Source organism: Bos indicus, chromosome X (assembly GCF_029378745.1).
Source record: "Bos indicus isolate NIAB-ARS_2022 breed Sahiwal x Tharparkar chromosome X, NIAB-ARS_B.indTharparkar_mat_pri_1.0, whole genome shotgun sequence".
Classification (NCBI taxonomy): Eukaryota; Metazoa; Chordata; class Mammalia; order Artiodactyla; family Bovidae; genus Bos; species Bos indicus.
In genome coordinates, this window is record NC_091789.1 from 108,287,153 (window position 1) to 108,301,904 (window position 14,752).

Here is a 14,752-nt window from a genome sequence, read left to right on the forward strand (position 1 = left end):
TGGAGAAAGTCTTTTCCTTGAAGTGGGGATGTCCACCACGGGAAGCCTTCCACTGACGAAGAGGGGAGAGCTCCGCAGACCCAGCAGTTAGACCGATTGTGGAATGCAGCATAGGAGTGAGCCCAGGACAGGAAGACATTGTCTTGAGGATCCAACGGCAGACTCAGGATATTTGGAGTCAGCAGAAGTAAGCTCACATAGGTTAGCAGGCCCATCTAAAAGGTACAAAGTCAGAGCATAGAAAGTAAAGACATAAAATGAAGTCACTTAATTTTGGTCAGGGTGCCACCTCTTAACTCGAGTATGATGTACCCACGAATCAATTCCTGGCACTTTGACAGCTGTGGGAGAGGAAAGAATAACCTGGTAAGGACCTTCCCAGAGAGGCTCGAGGGATGGCCCCCCAGATCCCACTGTTTTTATGAGGACCTCGGTTCCTGGCTCAAATAGAGGCCTGCTTGACTCGGAGGCTGGGTCAGGAGTCTTCTCCCGGAGTTCTGTTAATGTCTGTTGAAAAGCTGAGAGCTGAGTTACATAATTAGTTAATTCCAAGGCTTCAGGGTCTATAACAATGTCTGTGCGTAAGAAAGGCCTTCCATAAATACATTCAAAGGGGGACAGTCCCTCTTTTTTTGGAGTAGTTCGAGCCCTCATTAAAGCTATGGGTAGGACTTTAATCCATTTGTCCTGCGTCTCTTGAGTTAATTTGCGCAGATGCCTTTTGATAATGTCATTAGCTTTTTCAACTTTCCCGGAGGATTGGGGTCTCCAGGAACAGTGTAAGTGATATTCTATTCCTAGAGCTTTAGATACCCCCTGAGTTACAGCAGCTTTAAAGGCGGAGCCATTGTCACTCTGAAGGCTCCGTGGCAGCCCAAACCTGGGGATAATTTCATGAATTAAAATCTTTATAACCTCCTTAGCCTGTTCACTACGACAGGGAAAAGCCTCAATCCATCCAGTAAAGGTATCTACCCAAACTTGTAAGCAAGAATATCCATTAGCTTTTGGCATATGAGTAAAATCAATTTCCCAATCCTCTCCAGGATACTTCCCACTTCGTTGTAATCCAGATTTTGCTAGCTTTTCAGTCTTTGGGTTATTTTTTTGACAAATCTCACACCTTTTGATAATATTCTTTAAAGTTTTCATTACATTTTTACCTTCAAACAAACGAGAAACCATTTGGTAAGTACTCTCAGCACCCAAATGAAAACTCTGATGTAAACCCTTAAGAATTTTCCACTGAGCATTTTCAGGAATTATTAATCGTCCATCCTCGGACTGTAACCATCCTTTATCAGTAATCTTTGCTCCTCGTTTCTCATATCTTTCTAATTCTTCCTCAGTATATTGTGGTCTTTCCTGTTCCACAGGACCTGTCCAGATCAAAGGCGTCTGTAGTGAAGGGGTTTCGTAAAGTGCCGCTTTTCTGGCTTGACAGTCAGCCAGATGATTACCTTCGGCTATTTTACTCCCATCCTTGCTGTGCCCTTTGCAGTGCATAACAGCTACTTCTTTAGGACAATATATAGCAGTTAAAAGTCTCTCGATCTCTCTGAAATGCTTAATAGGTTCTCCTGTTGCTGTTTTAAAGTGTCTCTCTTTCCATATTGCAGCATGAGCATGTAAAGTCAAATAAGCATACTTAGAATCTGTATAGATATTTACCCGCTGCCCTTTGCTTAACTCTAGAGCTCGGGTCAGGGCCACAAGCTCCGCTAACTGAGCACTAGTTTCCTGGGGGAGAGATTTTGCTTCTAAAACCTGTTCAGCAGTCACCACGGCGTAACCTGCTTTACGCTTTCCATCCTGAACAAAAGAACTGCCATCTGTAAATATTTCCATGTCAGGATTGTCTAATGGGGTATCCTTTAGATCCTCCCGAGCTGCATAGTTTAAAGTTAGGAATTGAGAACAATCGTGATCAGGTGTTTCATTTTCCTTCTCAGGAAGGAAAGTGGCAGGATTTAAATTTCCACAAACTTTAAGCTTAGTTACTGGTCCTTCTAACAACAATGACTGATACTTAAGAAGCCTACTGTCTGTCATCCAAATATTAACCTTAGAATTTAAGATTCCACTCACATCATGAGAAGTCAGTACAGTGAGGTTTCGTCCATTAATTATTTTTAAAGCTTCAGGTGCTAATAAAGCCGCTGCCCCAATTACTCTTAGGCAGTGGGGCCACCCACATGCAACTACATCTAATTCTCTGCTTAGATAAGCAATAGGTTGTTGGTGAGGCCCTCGGGGTTGTGTCAAAACTCCCAATGCCACACCTTTTCTTTCAGTGACAAACAAATTAAATTCTGACCCTGTGGGCAAGCTCAGAGCTGGAGCTTGCAGGAGAGCAGTCTGAAGAACCTTAAAAGCCTTTTGAGTTTCTGGAGACCAAACCAGTTTGTCAGTTTGGGCCTGCTGAGTTTCAGCTATAAGTTTATATAAAGGCCGGGCAAGTTCCCCATAACCCGGAATCCAAATGCGACAGTAACCTGTGATTCCCAAAAATCCTCTCAATTGTCTTAAAGTCATAGGTAGGGGGTGATTTAGTATAGGTTTAATTCTCTCAGGGCCTATGGCCCTAGTCCCTTCTGATATGATTAGGCCCAGATATCTAACCGATTGTTGACAAAGCTGAGCCTTTTCTCTTGATGCCTTGTAACCACAGCCTGCCAGAAAGTTTAAGAAATCTTCTGAGGCTCGCGAACAAGCTTCCTCTGTCTCAGCACAGAGCAAAATATCATCTACATATTGTAACACCACTGCTTCAGAGCTATTAAAGTTTTGTAAATCCCGTGACAAACTTTGTCCGAATAAGTGAGGACTGTCACGAAATCCCTGGGGCAAAACTGTCCAGGTTAACTGAGAAGCTGGCTGCGTAGGGTCTTCAAAGGCAAATAGGAATTGACTTTCTTCCGCCAAAGGCACTGAATAGAAGGCATCCTTTAAATCAATTACTGAGAAATATTTGGCCCGTTCAGGAATTTCAGACAATAGAGTAAAAGGATTAGGCACCACGGGGTGTAAAGGAACTACAGCCTCATTTATTATTCGTAAATCTTGAACTAGTCTCCATTTACCATTTGATTTCTTTATACCCAAAATAGGAGTGTTGCAAGGACTGTTACAGGGAATTAATAGTCCCTGTTCCTTTAAATTTTCGATGATGGGTTTTAACCCTTCTTTAACTTCAGGTTTCAGTGGATACTGCTTCTTATGTGGAAATACGTGTGGGTCTTTGAGCTTAACAACTACAGGAATAGCATTTTGTGCTCGACCCACAGATTTTCCATCAGCCCATACTCTAGGATTTACATTTTGTTCAACTAAAGGGAGAGAAAGGGAGGGCTCCATATTCATGAAAACAGAGGCATGGACCTTGCTCAGTATATCCCGTCCCAAAAGGGGTGAGGGAGATTCTGGCACAATCAGAAACTCGTGTGAAAACAGCACAGAATCCCAGTTGCAAGATAAAGAATAACTGAAATAATACCTTTTGGCTTGTCCAGACAGTCCCATTACGGAAGCGGATTGGGAAGAAAGTGGGCCAGAGGCTTCAGTAAGCACAGAATAAGTTGCCCCAGTATCTAAAAGGAAATCGACGGATTGGCCCCCCACAACTATTAATACCCGGGGTTCCTCAGGTGTAATTAGGATGGGAGCTTGTGTGGGGACCCCCGGGCACCTTCAGTCCTGATTGTCTTGAGAGTCCGACCCCGGAGACCTACGCCTCTGGGGGCAGTCTCTCTTCCAGTGTGGTCCTTTGCAGACCGGACATGGAGCCGGGGGCGGCTTAGATGCCTGAGGGCAATCCCGCTTGAGGTGCCCCTCCTTTCCACAGCAGTAGCAAGCCCATCCCTTTTCACCTGGGCCCCTCTGGGCATTTTTCTCAGGCTGTTTAAGAACGTTTTTCATAGCCATGGCGAAGGCTTCCACCTTTTCCTTTGTCTTTTTTTGCCTTTCTTTCTTTTCCTCATATTCCCTACCATAATAGACTGTCTGAGCCAGTTGTAACAGAGTATCTAAAGACTGATTTGGTCCATACGCCTGTTTTAATAGCTTACGGCGGATATCTGGAGCCGACTGAGTGAGAAATCTATCCTTTAAGATCACTTTTCCCTCTTCACTTTCGGGATCAATCTCAGTGAATCTGCGAAGGCCTTCTCTCAGTCTATCTAGGAATTTACCAGGAGCTTCTTTCTCTTCCTGTTCTATATCTGCCAATTTGCCATAGTTTAAAGGCTTAGAACGCGCCTGCCTAAGTCCTTCAAGAATACATCTAACAAAATGACTCTGATCCCATCTTCCTTTAGCTGTGTTGTAGTCCCAGTCTGGTTCTATAGTTGGGACCGCCTGATTCCCAGTGGGGAGGGCCGCTATCTCGTTCTCCCTCTTCCCTACTGATTCATTACCAAGCCACTCATCTCCATAAGCAACCGCTTTTCCCAAAACTCGAGTCTTTGACTCAGGAGTCAGCGTTTGTCCCAAGATATACATCACATCCTTCCAAGTGAGGTCATAAAGCAAAGTAACACCTTTAAAAGCTCTGATATATTTTTCTGGGTCCTCTAAATAGTCTCCCAGATCCTCCTTGATTCTTTGTATTTCTTGATAAGAAAAAGGCTTATTAACTCTCACAGACTGATTATTTCTCCCGGTGGGTGTTTCATAAAGAGGCAACAGCTTGTGTGGCTGTTCCTCAGTCTCTCTGGCTGCTCTGCGCATATGATCCCAGGGATAGATTGGAGAAACCTGTTTTTCCTCTTCTCTTTGTCTCCTGTCCTCCATCTCATCGCTTACTTCGATGGTCTGAGTTTCTACTGAAACCAGAGTAGTCTGAGGTCGTACTGAGACAGGAGTTGTTTGGACCTCCATGTGGGCAATTTGAATCCCAGTTTGGAGTCCCAGGTACGGGGGCAAAGGAAGAGGATAGGGAGGAGCTGAAGGTTTCACACCCAAATCTATACCCTTAGGACATAAGTCTGGCATATTTCGCAGAGAGAAAAAGGGCAACACATATGCTACTTCTACCCATTTCCCTTGTTCCTTACAGAACCGGTCTAATTGTAGAACAGTATTATACTTAAGAGACCCTCCAACTGGCCACCGTTCGCCGTCCTCCAATGGATACCGTGGCCATGCAGTATCACATAGGAAGACCAGGTGTGTCTTCTTTAAGCCCTGGGGATCAAATCTATCCCAGTTTTTCAGGATACAGTTCAAAGGAGTGAGGCTGGAATTGTTAGCTCCCATCTGTAAGAGAGAAAAAAAGCGACCAGCGCCATTTTTTCTACCGGAGGCGTCCCTCCCTGCTCTAGATGGGGGTGTAGACAGACGTTACACCAAAAGCTTTTCCTTCCTGGTCGGACTTAGTCTGTCCCTTACCGACGCAGGGGCCGTACTCGTCCCTCCCGGTTCTACCACCGAGACGGGGTGGGGATGTACCAGGGGTAGACTTGATAGCATCCCTACTTGACGTCCAGCTCTTCACCCTTAACCTTGCTTGCCTCTGATGTCACCCGGGGTGAATCAGAGTAACCTCCCGGAATGCCTCCCAAGCTAAGACCATTGTGGGAAACATTCGTCACCTGAGTACCTGTGCACGACCCTGAGTATTTCTTGACCACAATAAGACTGATGCGAACATAAAACTGAGATGTTCTTTCCAAGCATCACCACACCAGTATAACAGCCTCCTCTGATCCACTAAGAGCCGGCATTACCAAAGAAAAAACAACCCATCGCAGTCCCAATCTGAGTAACCTTTAACCTCAGAGATGTTCTGGGAGCTAGAGCTCCATCTAGCTTCCGAACTTTCGATTCCTAGCGAGGCTAGACACTTTCTTGACTACCAATCCAAGTTTGGGACCTAAGCCACAGTATACAGTAACAGTATACATCACAAGTCCCTTGAAAGTCTATGATCCGATAGATTAGGTTAGTACTTCTAATTCCCAAGGCGTTATGAAATGGTCAAAGAGACCGAAAAGTTTGACCGAGAAAGGAGAGTTCGGTCCACACGCTTTGCTCATTTCTGGTCGGTTCTCGAAGGAGACATTGGGTGCCTCTTGGCATTGGCAGGTCGGTATAACGCCCCGACAGGTTTCTGCCATAAGCCCTATGAGATCACCGTGGAACCGCAGAGCAGAGCTCCTTACTTGTTTCACGCAGGGCATGCCATTCATTCACACAAGCACACGGTTGAGTTAGTAAAGCACAGCAGAAAACGTGTTCGCTAAGAGAACAAAGAACTAAAGCTCCAAGCATCCTTACCTTGTCCTGAAGGATCCCGGACGAGCCCCCAAGATGAAAGGTTGTTGTTGAATCACGCGAATACACCAGGATTCTTGGCCCCCGGAGGAGAAGAATTCAATCCGGGGCCAGAGACGAGGCTTGATCGCTCGGAGCTTTTGTGTAATAAAGTTTTATTAAAGTATAAAGAAGATAGAGAAAGCTTCTGACATAGGCATCAGAAGGGGGCAGAAAGAGTACCCCCCTGCTAGTGTTTAACTGGATGTTATATAGTCACTAGCAGTCTGTTAATGAAAGAAAGGAATGTCTTAAAATTCAGAATGGCACCAGGCCCCTCACCCATAAGATGCATTTTGGGATAAATGGTTTATCCTGGGCCATAAAATGATTAACTTGAATCTTGAAGAAGGGCAGACCACCATACAAATAGTTTCATTTACATAGATTAGGGGAACAATATCCATACTGGTTTGTCAAGTAGGTTCTGGGCCAAGAGGCGGAACCGACTTGGAGACAGAGTTTTGGGGTAAAGGCATAGTACATTAGCATAGCTTAAGACAAACATTTCCATAAGAAAAAGGCATTGGTTATCTCTAGACTGGAGAATAGCTAACTTCAGGCGAAGCCGGGTGTCATTATGGCAACACAGTATTTTAAGAGAAACCTCCCTTTAAATTTGTATAGAGAAGGAAAAAATATTGCTAGTTTGTTTCCTCCTGCCGCTTAAGAGAGATAAAAATGTCTGACACTTGCAGGCTATTTCCTCCATTTGGAGACCCCTGGCCTTCCTGCCTGTTACCCTCTCAATCTGATAGAGTGTCTGAAGAACTATGGACAGAGGTTTGTGACATTGTACAGGAGGCAGGGAGCAAGACCATCCCAAAGAAAAAGACACGCAAAAAGGCAAAATGGTTGTCTGAGGAGGTCTTAAGAAGAGAAGTGAAAGGCAAAGGAGTAAAGGAAAGATATACCCATTTGAATGCAGAGTTCCAAAGAATAGCAAGGAGAGATAAGAAAGCCTTGTTCAGTGATCAATGCAAAGAAATAGAGGAAAACAATAGAATGGGAAAGACTAGAGATCTCTTCAAGAAAATTAGAGATACGAAGGGAACATTTCATGCAAAGATGGACTCAAAAAAGGACAGGAATGGTATGGACCTAACAGAAGCAGAAGATATTAAGAAGAGGTGGCAAGAATACACAGAAAAACTATACAAAAAAGATCTTCATGACCCAGATAATCACGATGGTGTGACCACTCATCTAGAGCCAGACATCCTGGAAAGAGAAGTCAACTGGGCCTTAGAAAGCATCACTGCAAACAAAGCTGGGGAGGTGATGGAATTCCAGTTGAGCTATTTCAAATCTTAAAGGATGATGCTGTGAAAGTGCTGCACTCAATATGCCAGCAAATTTGGGAAACTCAGCAGTGGCCACAGGACTGGAAAAGGTCAGTTTTCATTCTAATCCCAAAGAAAGACAATGCCCAAAATGCTCAAAGTACCGCACAATTGCACTCATCTCACACGCTAGCAAAGTAACACTCAAAATTCTCCAAGCCAGGCTTCAATAGTGCATGAAACATGAATTTTCAGATGTTCAAGCTGAATTTAGAAAAGGCAGAGGAACCAGAGATCAAATTGTCAACATCTGCTGGATCATTGAAAAAGCAAGGGAGTTCCAGAAAAAAACATCTACTTCTGCTTTATTGACTATGCCAAAGCCTTGGACCATGTGGATCACAACAAACTGTGGAAAATTCTGAAAGAGATTGGAATACCAGGCCACCTGACCTGCCTCTTGAGAAATCTGTATGCAGGTCAAGAAGCAACGGTTAGAAATGGACATGGAACAACAGACTGGTTCCAAATCAGGAAAGGAGTACATCAAGCCTGTATACTGTCACCCTGCTTATTTAACTTATATGCAGAGCACATCATGAGAATGGCTGGGCTGGAGGAAGGACAATCTGGAATCAAAATTTCTGGGAGAAATATCAATAACCTGAGATATGCAGATGACACCACCCTTATGGCAGAAAGCAAAGAAGAACTAAAGAGCCTCTTGATGAAAGTGAAAGAGGAGAGTGAAAAAGTTGGCTTAAAACTCAACATTAAGGAAACTAAGATCATGGCAGCTTGTCCCATCACTTCATGGCAAATAGATGGGGAAACAGTGGAAACAGTGAGAGGCTTTATTTTGGGGGGGCTCCAAAATAATTGCAGATGATGACTACAGCCATGAAATTAAAAGACGCTTTTTCCTTGTAAGAAAAGTTATGACCAACATAGACAGCATATTAAAAAACAGAGACATTACTTTGCCAACAAAGGTCTGTCTAGTCAAAGCTATGTTTTTTTCCATGTATGGATTTGACAGTTGGTACTATAAAGAAAGCTGAGTGCTGAAGAACTGATGCTTTTGAATTGTGTTGTTGGAGAAGATTCTTTAAAGTCCCTTGGACTGCAAGGAGATCCAGCCAGTCCATCCTGAAGGAAATCAGTCCTCAATATTCATTGGAAGAACTAATGCTGAAACTGAAACTCCAATACTCTGGCCAGTGATGTGAAGAACTGACTCCTTGAAAAAGACCCTGATGCTGGGAAGACTGAAAGCAGGAAGAGAAGGGGACAACAGAGGATTAGATGGTTTGATGGCATCACTGACTCAACGGACATGAGTTTGAGTAAACTCTGGGAGTTGGTGATGGACAGGGAGGCCTGACGTGCTGCAGTCCACAGGGTCGCAAAGAGTTGGACATGACTGAGTGACTGTACTGAACTGATTATTAGAATCGAATCAATTTCTGTTGGTAAGGTTCTAATCACAGAACTTGGCATATGGCAGGCACACATGCAGTCTCAGTTTAGGGTTAGGATTAAAGTTAGCTTAATATCTTAAGTGATGATTTTTACTGTTTACTCTCTGACTACTTAATGCCCTGTTTTCACTTATTATCAACACTCAACTGCTGAGCATTTCTGTCCACTACAAGGTCCTTCCAGCTTCCATCCCTTCCTTGCCTACTGATTGCCTAGAACAGATAAGTGAAACTTAAAAAAAATTTATTTGAGTATAGTTGCTTTACAATGTTGTGTTCATTTCTGCTATATGGCAAAGTGAATCAGCTGTATATATACATATATTCCTCCTTTTTTGAATTTCCTTCCCATTTAGGTCACCACGGAGCACTGAGTAGAATTCCCTGTGCTATACAGTAGATTCTCATCAGTCATCTATTTTATACACAGTATCAGCAGTATACATATGTCAATTCCAACCTCCCAATTCACATCTTCCCCTCCTTACCCCTTGGTAAACATAACTTTCTCTATGTCTGTGTCTCTATTTCTGCTTTGTAAATAAGATTGTCTATAACAATTTTTTCAGATTCTACATATATGCATTAATATATTATGCAGTATTTGTTTTTTCTCTGAGTTACTTCACTTTGTATGACAGTCTATAGGTCCATTCATGTCTCTTCAAGTGACCCAACTTATTTCCTTTTTATGGCTGAGTAATATTCCATTGTGTATATGTACCACATCTTCTTTATCCATTCCTCTGTTGATGGACATTCAGGTTGCTTCCATGCCCTGGCTATTGTAAATAGTGGTACAGTGAATACCGGGTTGCATGTATCTTTTTGAATTATGATTTTCCCTGAAAGTTAACTTGCCTTTGTAGTCCTCCACTAAGGCTCATTCTGTCAGAAGACTTCCCTGAAAGCCATGGGTAGATTCATTGGTCCATTGTGGTCCTGAAAGACCCTTGCTTTAGTTCCTTCTAGGTGGACTCAGCACATCAATGAAGTCATGTAAGTCTCTATATGTCTCTTAGACTGAAAGCTCCTAGTGGTGGTGGTAGTGGTGTGTGTGGCAGGGAGAGGGGTTAGAATGAATATTTCTTCCTCATTTTGCTCTTCCCAGTACCCAGCACGGTGCTTAGAGCATGCATGTGTGCATGCTCAGTCACTTAAGTCATGTCCAAGTCTTTGTGACCCTATGGACGGTTGCCCACCAGGCTCCTTGGCCCATGGGATTCTCCAGGCAAGAATACTTAAATGGGTTGCCATGCCCTCCTCCAGGGGATTTTCCTGACCCAGCAATTGAACCTGCATCCCATGCATCTCTTGCATTGCAGGTGGATCCTTTGCCACCGAGCCACCGGGGAAGCCCATGCTTGGAGGATACCTAACGGTTTTGACTAAATCAGTTACTTGGAGAAGACACCCCATTTTTCTCATTCCCTTTTGTACACATGTTGTTTGTAGCTGTTTCTAATTGAAAGGAGAGCATGGATGATGGCTTAAACTTCCTGTAAAAAATGAGTGGGGAACTACCTCAGCCCCAAGTCAGCTTTGAAAGGCTCTGCTGGCTCAGGAGAAAATGCAGGGACAGACCATTCGATTTCTTCTGCAGGAAGCTGTGGTAGAATAAAATGAACAATGCATTATCTTCCTGATGATGTTTGGTGGTTTGAGTCCCACCTTTACCACTTACTAATGATATGATTGCTGGGAGAAATATCAATAACCACAGATATGCAGATGACACCAGCCTTATGGCAGAAAGTGAAGAGGAACGAAAAAGCCTCTTGATGATGGTGAAAGAGGAGAGTGAAAAAGTTGGCTTAAGGCTCAACATTCAGAAAACTAAGATCATGGCATCTGGTCCCATCACTTCATGCCAAATAGATGGGGAAACAGTGGAAATAGTGTCAGACTTTATTTTTGGAGGCTCCAGAATCACTGCAGATGGTGATTGCAGCCATGAAACTAAAAGACACTTACTCCTTGGGAGGAAAGTTATGACCAACCTAGATAGCATATTCAAAAGCAGAGACATTACTTTGCCAACAAAGGTCTGTCTAGTCAAGGCTATGGTTTTTCCAGTGGTCATGTATGGATGTGAGAGTTGGACTGTGAAGAAGGCTGAGTGCCGAAGAATTGATGCTTTTGAACTGTGGTGTTGGAGAAGACTCTTGAAAGTCCTTTGGACTGCAAGGAGATCCAACCAGTCCATTCTAAAGTTCAGTCCTGGGTGTTCTTTGGAAGGAATGATGCTAGAGCTGAAACTCCAGTACTTTGGCCACCTCATGTGAAGAGTTGACTCATTGGAAAAGACTCTGATGCTGGGAGGGGTTGGAGGCAGGAGGAGAAGGGGATGACAGAGGATGAGATGGCTGGATGGCATCACCGACTCGATGGATGTGAGTTTGAGTGAACTCCGGGAGTTGGTGATGGACAGGGAGACCTGGCGTGCTGCAATGCATGGGGTTGGAAAAAGTTGCACACGACTGAGAGACTGAACTGAACTGAATATGATTTTAGTTTATTCTCCTGGCCTCAAGTTCCTTGTTGTAAACTTGAGGAAATTTCCTTTCTCTCTGACTTAGGGTGAGGACTGAGAGATGAAGTTAGTAAACACTCTCAGTAAACTGTTTTATACACATCAAGCTATTTATAATTAAGCTACTTAGATGGGTCCATTATCCTGGCTCATTGAGTGGGAAGCAGAAATGAGACCAACGTGGGTTTATTTATAAATTAGTTCATTCATTCAAGGTAAGGCTGGTCCTGCATGGTTGACTCATTCCATCAGATAAGTGTGTGTGCTTTGTGCTAAATCACTTCAGTCGTTTCCATCTCTTTGGGACCCTATGGACTGTAGCTTGATAATCTCCTCTGTCCATGGGATTTCCCAGGATACTGGAGTGGGTTACCATACTCTCCTCCAGGGGATCTTCCCAACTCAGGGACTGAACCTGCATCTCTTCTGTCTCCTGCATTGGCACACAGGTTCTTTACCTCTAGCACCACCTGGGAAGCCCTCATAGAATTTATGTGACAAACATATTAATATGAAACAGCTATTTGATCCAATAATGCAATACTATTTAAAAAATAATTTTTAAGTATTTATTTTTATTTTTGGTTGCACTAGGTCTTCGTTGCACACGGGCTTTCTTTAGTTGTGGTGTGTGGGCTTCTTATTGCCATGTCTTCTCTTGTTGAGGAGCATGGGCTCTAGGTGCACAGCCTTCAGGAGTTGTGGCTCACAGGCCCTAGAATGTGGCCTCAGTAGTTACGGTACACGAGCTTAGTTGCTCCATGGCATGTGGCATCTTCCCAGACCAGGGGTTGAACCTATGTCCCTTGCGTTGGCAGGGGGGTTTTTAATCCACTGAACCACCAGCAAAGTCCAATAATGCAATACTTTTGAAAACATATTTTTTCAAAGAAAACAACATAATTATTCAAAATGACTAAACTATTTTAGAGTGATAGCTATCTCTATGACCTAAAAACAAGATTCCGGTTTTGTCTGTATTAATATTCTCTTCCATATAACAAAATACTACAAACTTAGCAACAAAACAACATGCATTTATTATCTCAAAGTTTCTGTGCATCAGGAGTCCAGGCACAGTTTAGTTCGATCCTCTGCTTAGTGTCTCACAAAGCTATAGTCAAGACGTCAGTCAGGACTAGGTTCTCATCAGAGGCTCCACTTAGAAAGGGTCTGCTCTAATGTTTCCTCAGGTTATTGGCAGAATTATTTTCCTTGGGGCTGTAGGATTTACAGCAGTGTAGGAGGGGAAAATGCTTTCCTTGATTCTTAGGATCCCAGACTAGGTCTGAAAATTAAACTGATGAAGACAGACTAATGGGAGAAAAGCATATAGTATATAGATTAAAGGGCTTCCCTGATAGCTCAGTTGGTAAAGAGTCTGCCTGCAATGCAGGAGACCCTGGTTCAATTCCTGGGTCAGGAAGATCTACTGGAGAAGGGATAGGCTACCCACACCAGTATTCTTGGGCTTCCTTTGTGGCTCAGCTGGTAAAGAATCTGCCTGCAATGCAGTAGACCTGGGTTCATTCCCTGGGTTGGGAAGATCCCTGGAGAAGGGAACAGCTATCCACTCCAGTATTCTGGCCTGAAGAATTCCATGGACTGTAGAGTCCATGGGGTCACAAAGAGTCAGAGTGAGCGACTTTCACTTTTCACTTTTAGGAGAGAAGGGTAAGTGAGGAGGTCAGAGAGACTTTCTTGTTTCAGTTGTTTTTTTCAAATTCCTTCACCTTAGACTATTCAATGGCCACGGTGCCATATTTTGGGCTAGCTTGTCATGAACTACATCAGCAGGGTGATTCTTCAAAGTCTGTGGTGGAAAGACACACACACACACACAGACTAACAAAATGAGCGCTACATACTTATGTAATCATGTCTACACATGATTACCTAGAGGCTACTACCTTTGTCACACTGGACTGGTTAAAAGCAAGTCACAGATCCTGCTCAGTGTGAAAGGATAACCAAAGTTGTCAGGGAGGAAAAAATAATTTTCCTTCTGCCCTTCTAAGTTCTCAACTGGGGCTCTTGTAACAGAACACAGGTTAACAAGAGGAAAAAACAGCAGAAGTTTATTCACATGTATGTCTCATGTATACATAAGAGATACCCAGGGGAAAATGAGTAACTCTCAGATCTGGCTTAAATCCTATCTTCAGCTAAATACAAAAGAAAGAGGTGTTGGGGGGTGGGGAGACCAATTATGAGGAAGTGATCTGGAAAAGTAAGGTAAACAAGAGTCAGGTTTGTTATGCAGATTTAAGTCAGTGCCTTCTCCATTAATAAGACTTTCTTGTAATTTAGTCATCCTCTCTTTCTGGTACAGAGAGAAAGATACCCTTACACATGGAAAATTTCCTTTTTAAATGTAAATATTCCTTACAAAAGGATAATTTCAACTTTGCTTTCAGAGCTTCCCTTGTGTCTGCTGTTGCTCAACATAATCAGGTCAAAATAATCCTTATGGCAAAAAAAGTATATTCTGAGCATGGCATATCCTGCCACCCTTTAGTGTAAATACCAGTCAATAGGAATCATGGGACCATATTGAGGTCTAGCACACTGTACAACCTATAAAGTATGTCACTCCTTCATTTAACACTAGTGTGTATGCGTGTGTCTCTGCTTGTGTGTCTGTGTTTCAAGGGGTTGTATGGCCCATGAGAAAAGAGAACTTTGTTTATCTTGCTCACAGTTGCATCTTCAGCACCTCTAGAACAGTACCTAAGACAGAGGAACTGCTCAATAGATATTTGTAGAAGGAAGAAATTAACGAACAAATGAATATCCACTATGTGCATGGCACTGACAATTATTTGGGGCTGTGGCAGTCCATAATGGGTTTGGTTTGGAGCATTTTGTACACCCAAATAGCGTAAACCATTATCCTCTTAGTGATAATAAACTCTAAATTGTTGAATGTAAAACATTTGACAAGAATTATGGGATTATTTTGAACTCAGTGAAGACACATAGCTATTAAATTTCTGAAGCCCAGTGATTTTTATGATGTAAAATTCATGACCATGTCACCTTTATAAAACTAATTATGAGAAAATAGAACTTTCAAGTTGGAGAATTCTAACATGATTAAAAAAGCACTTGACCCTGCCTCTTCTCCATCAAATCTTTCTTCT

The 14,752-nt window shown here is 43.0% G+C and overlaps 1 protein-coding gene across 1 annotated transcript; it reads right to left on the minus strand.

The window, feature by feature from the left end:
- Window positions 1–3,560: 3,560 nt before the first annotated feature.
- Window positions 3,561–6,486, minus strand: LOC139180888 (uncharacterized). The gene is made up of 2 exons (XM_070783473.1): window positions 6,277–6,486; window positions 3,561–5,256 (listed from the first exon to the last, which is right to left on the minus strand). The coding sequence occupies exon 2, from the start codon at window positions 5,254–5,256 to the stop codon at window positions 3,691–3,693; it is 1,566 nt and encodes a 521-aa protein (XP_070639574.1). The 5' UTR covers window positions 6,277–6,486; the 3' UTR covers window positions 3,561–3,690.
- Between the last annotated feature and the right edge of the window lie 8,266 nt (window positions 6,487–14,752).

Coding starts and splice junctions, on each gene's coding strand:
- LOC139180888 (XM_070783473.1), bottom strand. CDS start 5,256: ATGGGAGCTAACAATTCCAGCCTCACTCCTTTGAACTGTATCCTGAAA.